We start from the raw sequence: 18,753 nt of genomic DNA, 5'->3' as shown, positions 1-18,753 counted from the left end.
CGTTTCTGCAGTGTGACCAATTGGTAAGCCACACATCGGTACTATTGTATAAAAAGTTAGAAATTATGACTGGAAAACAAAGTTTTTCTTATGCAATTAACTACAGTACTAAAATTCAAACAGTACTTTCCGAAGACTTGACATGTTCCTGAAATTGATCCTGCAGTGTTACCACAGAATTAGGACAATATTTCTGCAGTTTGAACAATCCTAAGCCACATTGTGACACTATAGTAAAATATTATAAGTTATAATGACTGGAGGACATACTTTTAGTACTTGCAAAAGAAATCTTAAGTATTTTCTGAAGACTTGATAGGTTACCAAAGATGGTCCTGTAGTGTTACCACAGTATGAGTTGCTGCAGTTTGACCAATCCTAAGTCAAACAATGGTACTATTGTATGTTATTATTCATTATGTTCAAAAGTTTTTCTTTTGCACTTGACCTACAGTATTAAAATTAAAAGTGTTTTCTGAAGACTTGATATGTCACGGAAGTTAGTCCTGTGGTGTTACCACAGTATTAGGACAGAGTATCTGCTGTTCTGTCCACACTATCTAACTCACTATGGGTTGCATAGACTAGTTGACTTTTTGACTTTACTACTCGGCGATGACACTTTTAAATTTGATGTTGACTAGTCACCGATTATGACATTAACAAGGACGCCTCAGCGAAGAGGAGCGGTGATTTTGGGATCCATATCTCTGGTTTCCTGAAGGTTAGCAGTGTGATCCAGGGCTCGTCAGAAAGGGTACTTCAGGCTCTCCTGTGGACGAATTTGTAACATTTCTCCTATAGTGCTCTGAAAACCAGATATTGAACATTGTTTTCTCTGGTTTCACAAAGACTTCAATAAAAAGTCATGTGTCAATGGAGAGTGGGCATTACACCCCATAGTACTGAAATGTTTGAGGCCAGTTTCCCTTCTTTTCATGAAGGTACAGTACTCTAAATTTCTCTGGCACTCTGGACCTCTGCCTCGGGCAAGCATTTTGCCAAGGCCGCCTATGGTGCACCTAACTTGGATACAAATTTGCAACATTCCTGGCTCATTGGAAAGGGCATGTCACCTGCTACTAACCTGTGGAGTTGTCTTTGTCACAGATTTATTACTTATTGCGATGCAATGCCTTCTCCTGTGGTTTTATTCATGACGTTATCAGCGATTGGTTGAAGTTGAGTCGACGTTCAATACATAACCGTCAACTTTAAAAAATCTGAAGTTGTGCAAGTCACACAGTGGAAGGACGTGTTACAGTAGGAGATAAAAATGTACCATGGAACTACTGTAAACATAATATGGAATATTTTGGTAGCTTAGGGGTGACACTATGGTAGTGCTAATGTAATGCTGGTAACACTACAGGAACATCATGGTAACACCTCAGGAGCACTTAAAGACTCTGATCTTTCATCTTACCTTATAGATGGCAAATCCAATGGTGTTCAGGTCCCGTCCGAACTGTCTTTCTTTGCGTCCGTCTTTCTGCATCAGACCAACCAGGAATGAGCAGCCGTCTACTCCATCATGGGGGTCATCATCCACCTCCTCCAGCTTTATTACAAACTGGGGGTTTGAGCAGAATGTAGCTGGACAAAAACAAGAAATATTACCTTTTAGTCTTTCACATGTCTTTCTCCATTTCTAAAAGCATTCTGTTCTTTAATCTCATTAGTTTTGTTGGACGGATAATTTAAATCATTTTATTTAATGTGTACATTTTTGGGATTTTTGCAAAGTGTGATGTTTGTATGACTGGAAGAAAAGTATCGAAACCAAGAATCTAGACTTCACGTTGGTCTGTGTGCCTTATAGATGCTTCTGTGTAAGCTATCGAAAATGGAGAAAAATAAGATGTCCAGCACATTTGTTGTTTAGAACTGTAATAAAATCAATAAAACTAGAGACGTATATTATGATAGAGAGGCACCTGGATTGTTCCTGCAGCCACCGGCAGTGGAGCCAACCCTCCAGGTGCCCTCAAACTGGTGATGGCTCCAGCGACACACCCCATCACTGCTTAGAGTGTCTGGAGTGAGGTTACAGATCTCCAGCTTAGAATACTGCTGAATAAAATCTGAATAGGCCATCCTGTAAGAAAGACGGAAGGAAGTTGAAGAAATCAAAACGGTTGCTCTGGGTCTTCTTGAGCAAAATGTCTCGCCATCCTCACCAGAACTCTCCATCATCTGCTGAGTAATCCAGTTTGGCCTTCTCCTCTGGTAGCACCCGGTCCCACTCTTTGGAGCTAAGAAACATTAACCCTTGGTCAAATTTCACAACACTAGTACAGAAGGATACAAAAATCAATGGTTTATCCAGTCTATATATGACGGACTCACTCATCACTCCACGCGCCCATCCACTCCACCTGACCCCATGGGTTCCGGAGCCGCACCAGCTCAACCGGACTACCATATACATGGACCTAGAGCAGAAACAAGCATCAGTGCACCCTCTATAGTGTACAGCACTGATTTTAAATGCACATCCTTCCCAAAATTCAATGCAATCTTCCAGAGAACAATATCTATCTGTGTGTTAATTAAGGAGTAGTGCAGTGCTATGTAATATAAAGCAATGTATAATCTCTACAATATGCAGTCGTCTATCGTTAGATGGTTACTTGTTCTGTTTTTGACCTTTTTTTTCTTTTCTTTTTTTACAAATCATCAAGTTCTGCCTTCTTTTCCTCAGCCCTCCAATCACTGCTTGCCAACGTTGCGATCTGCCTTTGCCTCAAGCCTTCAGTTTGTTATTAGTGCTGCAGTGTTTGAATTTGATGTTACAGTTGTAGTTAAAAGATGTAACTGTGGGTATTTAAAGTCCCATAAAGTATTTCCCATTCTGTCCCATACAATATCTTGCTTTCTACCCATTCAAAGCCAAAAAAAACCACTGTTGTGAGTTTGTGAATTTGATTTACAATGCTCTTTTACTACAAAGGCAAAAATGGGCTTGTGAAATGTCAAAGTTAATGTCATCAAAGGTAAGACATAAATGGATCATAAACATTTTCCATGTTCATGGTGACAGTATGCTTTCACCTACAAAGATTAGGTTTAGGGTGTTAAGTTCGCTGTGTTGTTTTTCTTGTCTTTGTACAGATCAGCTTTCTGATTTTATCTCAGTCATGTTAACTTCTTTGGCTTCACCTACTGCAGCAGTATGCTTTAGTCCAGGAATTTTAGGTTTAGGTTTTTAAGTTGAAATTAAGCTGAATTCTTCCATATTTTGTACGTCAGTTGTTTGATTTTAATGTAGTGTTGTTGTTTTCATTGGACAAATGTGCCTATGGTAAGTAGATGCATGCTTTATAGTGAAGGGTGCCGCAGTGCTGGTTTTAGTTTGTGTTAATTCAGCCTTCTAATTGATTGCTATTGTTTAGTATTAGGGTGGAAATGTTGGAATAGGTAGGGTGGTGACTGCACTGGTGTCAGCAACGGTACATAGCCTTATGTAATAGCACTGAGGGACATTAGCGCATTTGGCAATTTGATCTACCGAGTCAGCCTAGGCCAGTGTAACACACATACCAGTTAACCCATACATTCTGCTTATTTTACTCATAAACAAGTGATATTGTGTCTGTGATGATTTCAGGTGAATGAAGTCTACATATCATGCTTTCCAAAAAGTGCAAATTCTGTGATAATGTCTAGGAATTAAGGTCATAGTTGTTTTATAATTGCTGTATAATCATTTCTAATGGCTAACTGCCAGCTAATTGGGCATAAAACTTCATAAAAAGTATGAAAAATGCTGGCCTACACAACATAAAGCAGCTTACACATGGATCAGAATCTATTATCAGTGTATGCCACATTTGCATTTTCAAACAGAATGACTCACTGAGCAAACTTGGAATCACTTATAAAATCAGCATCTCTATGCAAGTCACTGAGGCTTGAGTTGAAACAAACTGTCTTTTTATATTGAACTATTTGCACGTTGTGAAAATGCAAGTATTCATTCACTATAGAAGTCACATTGACCATTTCTGAAGAGTCCATAAAAGTATAAACAGTACTAGTTAGTAGTAAACTAGTAAATATTTAAAAATGTCAACTCATTTGACTTTACACATGTCCTCATGGCTCTACTTCAATTAAAACCAGCATGATCTTCTGCAGGTTACGATCTTCTGCTGTCATGAATCACCTGTGCATGATGATCTAGTTAGAGACCACTTTCCAGTCAAAATAGCCATTATGTGAGTCTTTCAGGAGATATTTTTGAGAAGATTAGATATAAGACAATCCACCTGCATGAGGAGGTGTGAATAAAAGGAAAATAGATGAAAAATAGGTTTTTCTAAAGCTAGGAGTTCCAAAAATGTTCCAAAGATACTGAGAAAACAGAATTCCCAACAACCACCCGCAAAACCCAGTAGACCACCAAGCTGTCATCATCAGATAAACAGCACTTAAAGATCTTCTTTGAGAGCTTTCCTATTTGAAGTCTCCACAAAACAGTGGAAGCTGTAATAAAGCAAAAATGTACACACTAAATACTAAAAAAAGATTATACTAATTTGTTGTGTAATTTTCTGTTAAATATAACTATGACATAAATGTATTTTAAATAATATAAATATATTTTAAAGAAAAAATCAAGTTCTGCCTTCCTTTCCTCAGTCCTCCAATCACTACTTGGCAACGTTGCTATCTGCCTTTGCCTTAAGTCTTCGGTTTGTTATTACATTTACGGCATTTGGCGGACGCTCTTATCCAGAGTGACTTACAATTTGGTGATTTTACACAGGTAGGTGAAGGCAGTGTTAGGAGTCTTGCCCAAGGACTCTTATTGGTATAGTGTAGGGTGCTTGCCCAGGCAGGGATTGAACCCCAGTCTACAGCATAGAAGGCAGAGGTGTTAACCACTACAGTATGTGTCAGTGTTATTAGTGCGTCAGTGTTTGAATTTGATGTTACAGTTGTAGTTAAAAGATGCAACTGGCATTTAGAGTCCCATAAAGAATTTCCCATTCTGTTCCATTGGTTTTTTCCTGATGCTGAAAAACTAATAACTTGTCCTTAATGGCTGTTTGGCCTGGAAATTAAATAAAAGAAAGGCTGCTTGAGCAAAGCAACCCATAAATGAATGTATGTATTTGAGAAAGTGATTAAAAAACACATACAAGTTTGACATCTATCACAAAGAGACTGCAGGTGAGGGTGTGTGCAGGTGTTGTTTGCTTATGTGTGTGTGAGACGGCACTGACCACTTCTGCTCCAGTGACAGAGTAGGCGTGGCCCTTCACCAGCTTCTGCCTGGTTATAGCTTCGCTTTCATATGAGCCGGTGATCTGCTCAGAAATTAAACACAACAAACGCTTGTAACAGTTTTTCATAGTACAGCATAATATTTCTACACTCCTACCATAGCACACGAAGGAGATTAGCCTCTGCATATATGTGGATGTATCCGATTTGACATTTGATTATATAATTTTTAAAAATTGTTTTCAACCAATGATGTAAGAGTGACTTATGCGACAGTATATTGAACTGCATACAAGTAACATACAACTAATCTGAGAAACAGATTTTCCCACATGTGCCGTATAACACAGAAATATAGCTCTGTCTCAGTATTTCATGCAAAAGTGGCTGCCACACTGTCAGTGTTAGATCTTTAAATGTCAGTTATTCTAAAGTAAATTACATAGCTCTTCTGTGAAGTTTGCTTAGAAGACATCAAAAATCGTTTGCTCTATCCAAACTGTGTGACAGGGTGGTCATGTTTTGTGATGGACCTGCCAAGGATGGAAAAAAACTAAATTCTGTGTTGAATGGACGATGAAAGTTAGCTTAATAACAGCTTAGCTTTTACTTTTTATTGTTTAACTTACTGTAATAACTAGCGGCCCAAGCACAAATGTCAATGTCTGAAGTGTGCAAAACAACATCTAGTTAAGCCAGAGAAATTTTGGAAACAAATGCTATGGATTAACCTAAAATGGGCACAATCACTAAAAGGTATGCTAGGAGAAAAAAGGAGCAGCATTTGATGAAAGGAACGCCTTGCCGAGTGTTAAGCATTGGGGTGGATCTGCCAGTTTTGGGGCTCTGTGCAGCCAGTGCCACAGGAAACAATGCATGAGTAGATGAAACAATTTTTTTTATGTTGATATCACAAACGAAACCTTGTATCTTTATATTTACCGTAATGTTAAAGTACCAGTTGCTAATAACAATGTCAAAATCTCATGACAAACGGACCAGTACAAATGGTTAAGAGAAGTTAAGAAAGTTTTTCCTTTTCCTGTAAAGTTATTTTTGGTAATAGAAAGTTTTGTTCTGATGATATTTAAGTTTTAAAGACACTAGATTTTTTGTCCCTTATACATTGAATGCTGCTGAATGCTATGGATCCAAATGGCACTGCTTTTCATGGAATGAGCCATTTATGTCTTCATCTAGTAACACTCTGTGTAGTGCTAGAGTGACTAGTAAGCAAATTACAGCAATTCTTCTAAACTACTGAGTCAGATTTAATGCTCACGTCTATAGAGCAGCCCAGCAGAGAGCCCCGACTCAGTGCTTTCTTGATGATGTTGAACAAAGTGGGTGGAGCTTTCCTCAGCTCGTAACTCTCAGAGATGCCGCCGGTAAAGTCCTCAAAGCCCTCTGTGGTGGACCCTCCAGAAAGAGCCTCATAGGAGCTGTTCACCCTGGAGAGAAACATCACAGAAAGTTATTAACATGAGATGGTTTCAAATACATTACCTTACGCCTGAGACATTGAGTGCGTATACATGCGTTCAGCTCTTACTCTGATTTCTTTCGCATCATGAGCGAAAACAGATGGTGGATGTCGCGAGACGCAGCAAAACACGAAACCAAACACGAAATGAAGGATATGAATATTCTTCAACTTTTAGGTCATGTATGTTCATATTTTCAGGTAAAGTGGTGTGATGTTTTAAAAAAATAAGCGATGTTCGAGTTGTACATTACGTTATTGGCTGGTTGCAAAGCAGAAATCTGATTACTGTCTGACTCATGTAGACCTGGAGTTTCACATTATCTGATTACTCAAGAGCATGTAAATGTGTTGTTTGGATTACTTATCGAACTATTAAGTGCATGTAAATCGGAGTGCGTTTTGGCCTGAAATGAACCAAATATTACACAAAGAAAACACTTCACTACACATTAACACTCAAGACACATGTGGGTTCACTGGTTGTATTGGACAGTAAAAGACATGGCTATGTTTGTGCTGTGGCCCTTGTGACCATTGGTTCTCATCACCAGCACTGCAAAGAAATCAGAGTCAGTTAATATCGTCACAATGTACCAGTTAACACCAAACCACTACAAATGACTTTCTTTACATCTCACTGTTTGAATTACACAGAAATCTTTAAAATGCATGGACATTCCCTTTAGGTGCTTAAGTGAAATGTTACGTTTGTTATATTAAGTGCAAGCATGAGTTTTTTTTGTCAATTATTTTGCTTGGCAACCATAATCTACTATGAACAAATTACATTGCTTAGTGGAAGAATCGTTTATTTAGACTATTATTGACAATAAATTGGATTATGTTTTGATCACTGACTTTTTGCTCTTTTTTGTATTTTTGTCACTTGTATAAATAATAAGCTACTTCAGGCCCGCAGAAGAGCTACAAGGCAGACATGAGCGAACCCTCAGTAAATGGGAGTCAATGCAGCTGCTGGCAATATCGATTGGTTGATATCACTACTACTGAGTGCTGTTTAGTTAGCATTACTGCTCCTGAGTGCTGATTGGTTGGGATTACTGCTGCTGAGTACTTATTGGTTGGAATTCTTGCTACTAAGTGCTGATTTGTTGGCAGTAATGCTACCGAGTGCCGATAAGTTGGCATTACTGACTGGTTGGCATTACAGCTACTCAGTGCTGACTGGTTGGAATTACTGATACTGAGTGCTGATTGGTTGGTGAGCTGAGCAGCTTACTGGCGGAGTGAAGCCGTTTGCACTCATAGAACTCATGAACCTATATTAGACACTGTTAAAGGTCTGGTGTTCAAAAGTGCTCAAAATGATTTGCAGTTTGTAATTTAGGCAAACCATATATTTTAAGTTGGGGTCTTATTGCATTATCTTTAGCTCTGAAATAATGTATTTTGCAGTAAACCTGGGCTGAAGTGAAAACAATTTCAGGTCACGCACCATGTCCTCAGTTAATACTGTAAGTATGCCTTCAGAGCTTGTGTGCTTTGTGGGCAGTGTCTGCCGTTAGCAATGTTTGCTAAACTTGAAGCATGACTCTGCCTTCCGTTAGCCACCTCAGCTTGATACTGCTACTGAAACACAAAACATACACACACTGGGCTAGAGAAAAAAAAACGCTGCCTTGTTTACACATGCAAACACCCTCACTTAGCGTAGGCCTTCTCCAGCAGGGCGCTCCAGAACTCGTTGCCCTCTGCAGAGTGGACAAACAGCAACTCCCCGTTTCTTGTAGGCAAACGGTCATCAATGACGACGTCCAGCCACTCGCCATACTGCCACAACTGCAGAAAGGAAGGAGTCAGAGGTTTGATATCTCCAATCTATGCTTGCCAAGTGTCCCTCAAAAAACGGGATTGTCCTTGAAAAAAAGGGCCCCAGAGACGACAAATAATACGAAATAAAAGCTAAACAACTATTTAACTTACATGGCAATTTCACTTAGCATTTAGTTTAGCATTTGGTCAAAAGTGTTCCCAAGTGTTCATCAAATACATTACTGTCCGAGGCATGTCTATGAACAAGTCCACTGCAATCATGGCTAAAAGCTATTAAGCTCTATTAAGCATCTACCTCAAGTCGTGCCAGCATGTGGTTACTAGCCTTCGCTTAGCTTTTAAATAGGAATGTAAACTCTGAAGTGCTCATTAAAGTTTCTTCAGAATACTCCGTCTTCTATTTGGGCCTTGAGGCTACTTAATAAGTGGATTCAGGATTCCTCTGATTGTTTCCATCCCTCTTTTTTGTAGGCCATCCTCTCCCTCTTTTACTTTTAACTATTATAATTGTATTTTTCTAGTGGTTCCCCTAATGAAATATCCAAGTAGAGCTTCAATTTGGGCTCCGAGTGGGACATGAAGCCTGATTTTGTTGAGGATCTATTCCATTTCTTTGTCATAAAGATCATACAGAAACTTCACCCCCAGGGCAACTGTTGTTTTGCAAGAGTTCCTCCTATTTTTAAGATTGTTTAAAGTGGAAAGTTTCGCTCTAGAGACGTACCTCAAAATGTTAAGGCTACCCAGTTACTTCATAGCATACAAATCCCACCTGAAAGTGGAAAATCCCAGCATAGTCCTCTGTAAAGCTCTGTGCAGAAGGAACCACACGTGCTAGAATCTCGCTGTCCAGAGTCAGAGAGGCGATGGCCGCCAGCAGCCAGCAGTCACCTGGTCACGTGACAGGAAAAGTGGAATTTAAATAAGGAATCACACATGAATGTCAGCCACCCAAGACAGACAAAATTACAGAGCTAAATGAAGTTTCCTTGCTTTAAACTTATATTATGTGGCCCAGCCTAAAAAATATGGCATGGATGCATTCACAGATGTGAACCACTAATGCTGCATACCATGATAAATATTGGCTTTTGAACTTTAAGCTGGTAACGGTCTAGATGGTGCTTTTCAACTTTATCCTGAAGAACAAAACTCAAACCCCGAGAAGTCGGTAGCGTTTCTAGAATTTTTTGACATATGGCTTCCGCTGTTCATAGGACAGTCTTAACTGCAAGTGGTTTTCAGCCTTGTGCTTTATGCATGAAGGTGTCTCCAGATTCCCAGAATCATAAACAGTACAAAGGGGGGGAATATTTTTATTATTTATCATATTTATTTTTATTTTTTGTTTATGCATTTCTGGAAAAGTGGAACTATCCTTTCTCATAGAGGAATATTTCTTGGATGGGTCACCTGTATAACCTGTTTTAGATGTTTTTTGAATGTTTAACAACATTTCTAGTCTTAAATTGTCTTGAACCAACCTTTTTGGAAGATTTTGCAGGCATCAAATTCAGAACGAGCATATACACTGACTGGCATGTTCATGGACTGACACTCCACAAGTACACCTTGTTTCTACACTGTTTCTCAATTTTATCAGCTCCACTTATCACGTAGGTGCACTTACCCCCTTCTGTCCTGTTCTTCAATGGTCAAGACCCCCACACGAGCACCACAGAGCAGTATTATTTGGGTGGTGGATCATTCTCAGCACTGCAGTGACGTGATGGTGGTGTTTTAGTGTGTGTTGTGTTGGTACGAGTGGATCAGACAGTGTATCCACTCACTGCCCACTATATTAGAAACTCCCGTCTTATAGATGAAAAGTCAGAGACGATAGCTCATCAGTTTGTGTTGGTTATCCTTTAGTCCTTCATCAGTGGTCACAGGACGCTGCCCACAGGACGTTGTTGGCTGGATATTTGTGTTTGGTGGACTATTCTCAGTCCAGCAGTGACACTAAGAATGATACATCACCCAAATAATACCTGCTCTGTGGTGGTCCTGTGGGGGTCCTGACCACTGAAGAACAGGGTAAAAGGGGGCTAACAAAGTGTGCAGAGAAACAGATGGACTACAGTCCGTAACTATAGAACTACAAAGAACACCTATATAGTGAGTAGAGCTGCGAAAATGGACAGTGAATGTAGAAACAAGCTAAAAAAAAACAATGAAATTGATAGATGAAACTAGATATTTTGCCTTAACATAGATTTATAAATCACTGCTTTCTATCATGTGTTTGCATCTTATGCAGTGTCCCAACTTTGGAAATTAGCTTGTAACTAGAGATTACATGATACCACCCCCCCCCACCCCCCCCAAAATATCAATATTGAAATCTCGAGTTATATTGAAATAGCCAAATTTACATGCAGCCTAATAATCCATTAATAATCCCACTAATAGTTCAATCATTTGGAATATAATTTCTATCTGATTAAATGAGGAGAGTATTCTTGTAAATAATCCATTAAATAGAAGAATAATATCCGTGTAAGCACCTGTATCCGATTACATTCCCTATCGGAAAGTTTAAGTACTTTCTGCATGTGCATCATGTCACAGTGAGAGTTTATACAGTTCAACATAGTGGAGCAGAAACTGGTCTGCACAGGAGATGAAGTTTATGCTCTGATCTTTAAAAGACGGCAGTGGGACGGATGTCCAGCTTGTATCTCAGAACACGACGTCTTCCTCTCGGACTTCTTTAACAAGGACATGTGAAGGACGTTTTCCTGAGTCTGACAAGCAGTTAAAAACACAAGCACTGCTCACTGCTGCTCATCTCACTCTGACTGGACTCACGTGATGCTTGCTGTCATAGTAACATCTACACCAAGTGGTTCTTTACGCATGCGTGTTATTTTGGATTGGATTACTTGTAGTGAGCATGTAAGGCTACGTTCAGATTACCAGATTGAAGTGACACAATTTTTTTGCCCTAATGTGACTCAAATCTGATGTTTTCAGGGCTGTGTGGACACGCAAATTATCTTTTCAAATCCGACCTGTGTCACTTTCAAATGTGGTCCTAGATCTGATACTTTGCCAATTTGTTGCCATGTGACCTTAATGATCGGTTTTGAGCAAAATATCAGATTTCAGCAAAGAGGCTTGGAATGTGAACGCAGCTTAAAGTAAGACTTTCCAAATCTGTAATCGGAATGTGTTCAATCAGATCGGCAAAAATCTTTGCCTGCAAACAAAAATTTTACCACAAATACAGCATCACAGCATGCAGCAGGTTTCAGCATGCAATACCCGGTGCCTGTCTAATGCCTAACCCCACTTGTTATACAAACACCCTGCGCTCAGTGAGCAAGTCTGTTTGAGATTACGTAACAACTAAGGTGACTGAGACTTAGACATGCAGTTTGCACAATGCTAATTGCCAGGTAATAAGCTTGCATTGCTTGGTAGCTCAGTTGTAGCTTTAATACAACCCTGCTGAAAAAGATAAAGCACAGACCAGCATTTATCCATGATGGTCTATGCAGGTCTGGTGCTGTATTAACTGGTCACACGGTCTAGCCAGATGGTCTGGTCTGGCTGACCATCACACCAGCATCCAAAACACAACATATTACTGTTGTCAGAAGAAAACCTTGTTTTTCAGTTTTTGACATAATTTGAAAATACCTGTTGCTCTTTACATTGTGTGTACATTTCATGATGAATGGACCAAAAAAAACACCTCGAAATGACCTGGAAAAACGTCTGGTTCCATTGACTTACATTAAAAGTAAAGTAGGTTTTTTCCTCCTCCTGTAAAGTTACCGTTTGAGATACAAGGTTTTCAAACATGTCTTGGTAGATCAGCTGCATTTAGAAATTTGCTCTTCTAGCCAAAATATTGCTTTGTTGAAATATTTTGGGCTCTGGCTCTTGGTGCATGAAGGAAAGTGCTACGTATCCTGCTATTTAAAGCCCTTCGTGGAGCCAGATGATGACGAAAGTAGGTTAAGACCAGTAGAAGGCGTGTTTTTGTGTATACGCCACACGATTGTGTTCTCAGTGACTCAACTCAGATAAAAGAGCTAATGTGAGATTTGAGGCCAAGGATATTGTGCAGATTGACCCTTTGCTAGAACGCCCTGATACAGGACCTGCGTTCGCTGAGTCACCGGGATCAGGTTGGGCTGAGCTGCTTTGTGTAAGTTTGGGGTGGATGGTTTTGTGGGAGGGAATTGCAAATTTAGACTTTACACAAATGTTACCAGCTTTCCGCTCATAAGCTTCCACACCGTAGAACCTGTCTGAGCAAATATTTACTCTAGAAATCTGCAGAGACGGTAATTTAACCCTGTATAATGACCAGTTCTCCATATGACACCTTCAGACTAAAACACATACATCATGAATGAGGAGCTTTCATGAGTTACCCTATAGGTTACAGCTAGCGCTAGCACCAACACAATCCCTCTGAAATATTCAGGAACAGGTTATTGTTCTGTGAGAAAACTTCCGACAGATGCTAAAGAGCCTTTGTTTTAAAGGTGTTCAGCGTTGTGCGAGATAGGAAAGCTTACCTAAAGCTCCCTGGCGGATGTCCGTCCTGGTGGCTCCATCGGAAATGAACAGAGGGTTTGAGCACAGCTCCTTGAAGAGCAGGAGATTGACAAAAAAATTAGCACAAAAATCCACTAGCAGCAGAAACTGCTTTTAAAAAAATCTGTCAAGGAATAGAATTAGCCTCAGCATAGCAGCAGAAAAAAGTTAGCGAACAAAAATGAGCAGCAGAAACGGAATTTACCACAAACAGTTAGCAGTGGAAACAAAAAAAGCTAAACTGGAATTTAGCAAAACAGGACAGCTAGCGGAAAACAAAATCAGCGGAAATAAAAAGGTCAGAGAAAGTAAATCGGCAGCGGAAAGTCAGTTTAGGAAAATAGGTTAGCAAACAACAGTTAGCAGGAGAACGCCTCATTTAGCGAAAAAAGCTAAAGGTTTGTAGTTAGCAGCGCAAATGACAAACTGAATTTAGCAAAAAGAGCAAAAGCTGAAACTAAATTTAGCAAAAAAACAAACCACACTTAGCAAAGAAACATTGGCAGCAGGAACTGCATTTAGCAAACCAAAAACATTAATGAAAACATTAATGAAAATATTAGCATCAGAATTTGCATTTAGCACTAAATTCAAAGCTTTTAATGGAATATTTTACAGTCGGCTCAGCTGGAACAGTTTGCCTTTGCATGTGTTCCTGTCTGAATATACTTGTCATTAATAATTAACAGTTCAGTATTTGACAGCAAACTGGCATTTCAGCTTCAACAGGAGAGCTGAATATCCATCCATCCATCCATCCATCCATCCACACACACACACACACATATACACACACACACACACACACACACTCCAGACATTCTGAATAACTCGTCACATTAATTTCTGCCAATTTATTCAACAATAATATTTCAATACAGTATAGCTTGAAATACTATAATCTATGTATGTGATGATATATAAAATATTCATCAGACATCAAGTATTTTGAGAACAACATGAAGTTATATGGTAAGTCATATTTACAAATGGTCATTATAATATTTTATATATGTCACTGTTTTACATGTTTATATTGTGAAGTTATAGTATATTGTGAGTGCTAGCCTCAAATTCTGAATAGATATGTTGTATATATTTAACTTATTACTCTCTCAATGTCATGTGGCGCATTGATTGTTTTGAATTCTACATAAAAAAAAAAAAAAAATTCAGACTCTGGGATCTGTTTGAACTAATTCAGCAGCATGGTCCATATATTGCCAGCATCACAATAGGATCATATTATAAATGTACAATTTTTATATCATACATGAAAACATCAGTCTGTATAAGCAGTAGAACGTTATCCAACACAGGAAAGTTCCTCTTCATGGTATTAAAGGGGAATTCTACCGACTTTTCTGCATTGAAGAGAGACATTTCTTCACACTGTTGGTGATGGGAACCAGAAGTCATACTGTCCACATATAATAACTTCCATATAATAACTTTCTGTGAGGGAGATTTGAGGCATGACACTTTACAGACGTCTGGTTCCCGTCACCACCACTGGACATCACCACGATTCCAGCTTTTCCCCAGAATGGAGCATTTCACACCAAACCACTCTGAATGACTTGGTGCGCATCTTAAATGTTAAATTATGCTGAATTTTAAACTTGGTGTCATTTCTCCTTTAAGTCTATTAGCCAGATATGTGCGGCAGCAGAACCCACGCCCACCCTCAACACCCCCCTCTAATGCCCTGAACTCCTACCTTAGGCCTCTTCCACTCCACCCCCGCGGTCTTTGAGGAGTAGCGGCCCAGCTGGTTGTAGCCGAGGGAGCTGGAATCGGCGGGGAAGGTGGGGTCGCAGAAGAGGGTCCTGCGCTCCAGGCACTCCCGCTGCAGGCTCTGGAAGTCCTGGTTGTTGAAGATGATGGCCTTCTCGTTGCTGCCCAGGCCGTCCTCCTTGTCCTGCCTCCTGGACAGCTCGTGAGCTATGTTGGACATCCTGACGGCGAGTCGAGCACAGGGAGGATCTGAGAGTGTTTGCGCTGCAGGGCTTCGCTGGAGTGTGTGATGCTGTCAGAGTGTGTGATGCTGAGGTGTTGCAGGGAGGAGGGGTGAGGTAGAGGAGGGGGAGGAGCCTAACCCCACCTGTTTACCTGCCTGCAGGTACTGCACCCCCTGCTGGGGCTGGAAGGGAATATTGAGGAGGTCTCTGCAAACCTGGCATTCTGCAGGTACACACGTTGTTTAATAAAGAAAGTGGTTCTAGATAGAACTATGGACACTCAAAGAACCCTTTGCCTGATTAAAGGGTTTTTTGCATCATTAAACTGTTCTTCAGATTGATGGAGAACGTTCTATAGATGGTTATATATTAGAACCTTTTGCAAAGGGTTCTATGTGGTACTAAAAAGGGTTCCACATTTTAAAAAAAGATGGTGCTTCAACTGTTCTTTTCATAACAAGATGGTTCTATAGATGACCACGAACACTTAAAGAACCCTTTACGTGATTAAAAGGTTCTTTGCATCAGAAAGAGGTTCTTTAGATTGATGTGGAGAATGTGCTGCAGATGGTTCTATACAGAAGGTGTTTGAAAATGGTGCTCTATTGCACCAAAAAGGGTTCCCTGTCTTGCTCCAAAAATGGTGCTTCTCTGGGGACTTTAATAAAAAATGGTTCTGCACAGAACCATGAACACTTAAAACAACCCTCTGCATGATTAAAGGGTTCTTAGCATGGTGAAAACGTTCTTCAGATTAATGGAAAACGTGCTGTAGATGGTTCTATATAGATCGTTTTTGAAAAGAGTTCCATATAGCACCAAAAATAAGTCTTCTATTGTTCCACACTCTTAAAGATGGGGCTTCAAGGGTTCTTTAGTAATGAAACCGGCTTTGTGAAGAACCATGAACACTCAAAGATGGTTCTTTGCATGATGAAAGTGTTCTTCAGATTCATGGAGAATGTGCTGCTGATGGTTTTATGTAGAACCTTTTTGAAAAGGGTTCTGCATAACACCAAAAGTCACAGACTTGACATTATAGTAATATGAAGAACCCTTTTTGGTGCTCTAAAGAAGCCTTTTCAAAAAGGTTATCTAAAGAACCCATTCACAAAGCAGAAAACACTTTAATCATGCAAAGAGTTCTTTGAGTGTTCATGGTTCTATACAGAACCATTTTCTTTACTTAAGTTTTTTTAGAGTGTGGAACCAGAGAGGAACCATTTTTGGTGCTATGTAGATCCCTTTTTAAACAGGTTCTATAGAGAACCATCTACAGCACATTCTTCATCAATCTGAAGAACGGGTTAAGGATGCAAAGAACCTTTAATTATGCAAAGGGTTCTTGGTTGTAGTGCTCATGGTTCTATCGAGAACAATATTAGAAACATAGTAGAATGGTATTATATTATAAATGTACAACATCTGAACAGCAACAAACTTGGTTTTATATCACAAGAAAGTCTCTCTGCACAACATTAAAGGGGAATTTTGCCGAATTTTCTGCTTTGAAGAGATGTCTTTACAATGATGGTGATAGGAACCAGACGTCACACCTTAGGGACTATTTTGCCTTATAACGCCCTGCATGTATTCCTCCACCACGAATGAATTTGAATAAAACACAGTTCAGATCTCAACACAGTCATAAACCACTGTCTAATGCATCAGGCAGTATGTACAGAACCATGCCATGTAACTATGTACATGAACACATAAAATCATAATATTTTTTATTAAAACTTTACTTTATTGAAGAAAATATACTTAAACTTCCACACTGATGTATAGACACACGTATGTGACGTGACAGGTTAGTCTCAGTCTACCATTGGCAGAAGCCTCGTCACCCATCCTGTGGTCAGACTGACCCAATGCCGCCACTAGATGGGAGCAGAGAGCCACCTCTTAATAGGTAATTAGACACACCTGTGTTGGGCTCTACTTAAGAGCGGCTTTGTTTATTCTGTGCTCAGTCATGAGTTTGTTTGTGCCTATTGATCAAGCCACTGACCTCTATATGGTCAAAAATGCAGCGTGAACCCAAACACACATCCATTACATCAATAATAAATTGGGTACCTTAACCCCTGATGTTGACTGTGCATGATACAGATGGGCAGGGCAATGACCTCTTCTCAACAAGAGAGGCTAGAATGTGTGCTAATCAAAGTTCTGATAACGGAAATGTTACAGGACGGCAGGGAGGCGGACCCAAGAGCAGAGAGGAAAAGCCTTGAGAAAGGGTCTTAAACGAATGAATGGGAGGGATTCTACACGTTGGGGTGGCTCAGATCCACGCTTGAACCACTGATGTACGGAATGGCAGACGAGGAGTTGCCGCTGCATCACCAGGAAGCGCAGGCGACAATGGGAACACCACTTCAACAAATGGGAATAAAAAATGGCGGGGAAAAGGCAGACAAAGGGAACGCTGAAAAATGTGCTCAAAGGCTGAGAAAGAAAAGTGAAATGAAGGATAATCAGGAAACAAAAGACACTTCTCTGCAATTATGAGAGGAAGGTCATTTCATGTTTCACCTGTTTGCTCTTTGTGGAACAAACACTTTTTGTTGTTCTTGGAGCAGTTTCTTGTTTAAGGCTTCCTTTTGTCTTTTAAGTGGTTTTCGGGCAATTTATAATTTTTTCAGCCCTCTTTTCTTCTTTCTGTAGTTTTGGGGCAATTCTTTTTTTTCAAGCTCTTTTTTCTTTTTCCATTCTATTTAATTTTTGTCTAAATACCCACCAGGGCTACAGGACCACAAGTACTATACCGGTCACCCCAAAGGTGTGATAAAGGGTTGCTGTTTGCCACGGCCAAGTAGAGGAGTCCATAGGCGTGCCAGGTTGGGCCTAATCAGCCTGGGGGCTTCTGGGAATTGGAGATCCCTGAACTGGTAGCACCTCGCCACTCTCACCCTCTGCTGGCGACCCATGGTACAGGCTGGACCCTTACAGGGAGATGTTAGGCCTGTAATGCGGTTCATTAATTCTATATACTAAAAACCTCAAAATCTATGTAAAGCCTGCCAAAATAATGACAAACTGCCTAAATTTTGTCCTGCTAACGAATTTTTTTCCTGCCAAATCCAAGCAAAATCCGCCCAGGTGGGTGGGAACCGAGTCTGCCAACATTGGAGCTAACCAGTGCGCCAAATGAAGTTAATATTGTTTACACTTAGAACTCAACGTAACACTATACTACTTAACATACTTCTACTATTAACTTTCCGAGTTTATTGTCTGAGCTCTGCTCTCACACATTTTGCTATAAGAACTTGCTTCTAACATCCAAGTCAAATGCCTCCAGCGCAGCCATCAATGAGCATTAGAACCAATGTTTGGAATAAATACAGCCAATCAAGTAAGCAATAAGAATGACATGAGTATAAATATTGTACTCTAGGCCCCTTGACTTCAGCCAGTAGGTCAGGGCATTAAACCACCCCTGGGTGCAGTGCAGTGGCACACCTGGACAGGAAAGTCGAAAACTTTGTGTTAGTACAAAATATATGAAAATACTGCGTAAACTTACCAAACAGAGACCAATATGAATGACAAAGTGGACATACAGCAACTGTTTAATTGCACTAAGGCCTAAATTGATAAATCTTCAAAGTATGAGGCTATGCAAAATAAGCCAACCACACTAGTTTGAATATCACTCGCCTGCAGGTGCTGGATGGCTCCAAATGAAGTTTAAAAAGTCCACAGCACAGTAAAAGG

General features: G+C 39.9%; 1 protein-coding gene across 1 annotated transcript in view; it reads right to left on the bottom strand.

The window, feature by feature from the left end:
* LOC108436601 (calpain-2 catalytic subunit-like) overlaps positions 1-15,075 on the bottom strand; it is a 29,796-nt gene extending 14,721 nt beyond the window's left edge. The window contains exons 1-10 of the mRNA XM_017713197.2: positions 14,787-15,075; positions 13,048-13,117; positions 9,285-9,403; positions 8,385-8,518; positions 6,515-6,683; positions 5,232-5,315; positions 2,350-2,435; positions 2,181-2,255; positions 1,938-2,098; positions 1,427-1,596 (exon numbers count right to left, since the gene is read on the bottom strand). Of these exons, the coding sequence (XP_017568686.1) occupies positions 1,427-1,596; positions 1,938-2,098; positions 2,181-2,255; positions 2,350-2,435; positions 5,232-5,315; positions 6,515-6,683; positions 8,385-8,518; positions 9,285-9,403; positions 13,048-13,117; positions 14,787-15,023 (1,305 nt within the window). The 5' untranslated portion in view covers positions 15,024-15,075. The remainder of the gene's footprint in view (positions 1-1,426; positions 1,597-1,937; positions 2,099-2,180; positions 2,256-2,349; positions 2,436-5,231; positions 5,316-6,514; positions 6,684-8,384; positions 8,519-9,284; positions 9,404-13,047; positions 13,118-14,786) is intronic.
* Positions 15,076-18,753: the final 3,678 nt, after the last annotated feature.

This window comes from Pygocentrus nattereri, chromosome 25 (assembly GCF_015220715.1).
Source record: "Pygocentrus nattereri isolate fPygNat1 chromosome 25, fPygNat1.pri, whole genome shotgun sequence".
Taxonomy (NCBI): domain Eukaryota; kingdom Metazoa; phylum Chordata; class Actinopteri; order Characiformes; family Serrasalmidae; genus Pygocentrus; species Pygocentrus nattereri.
The sequence above is the reverse complement of the archived record's forward strand: the minus strand, read 5'-3'. Positions and strand labels throughout refer to the sequence as shown.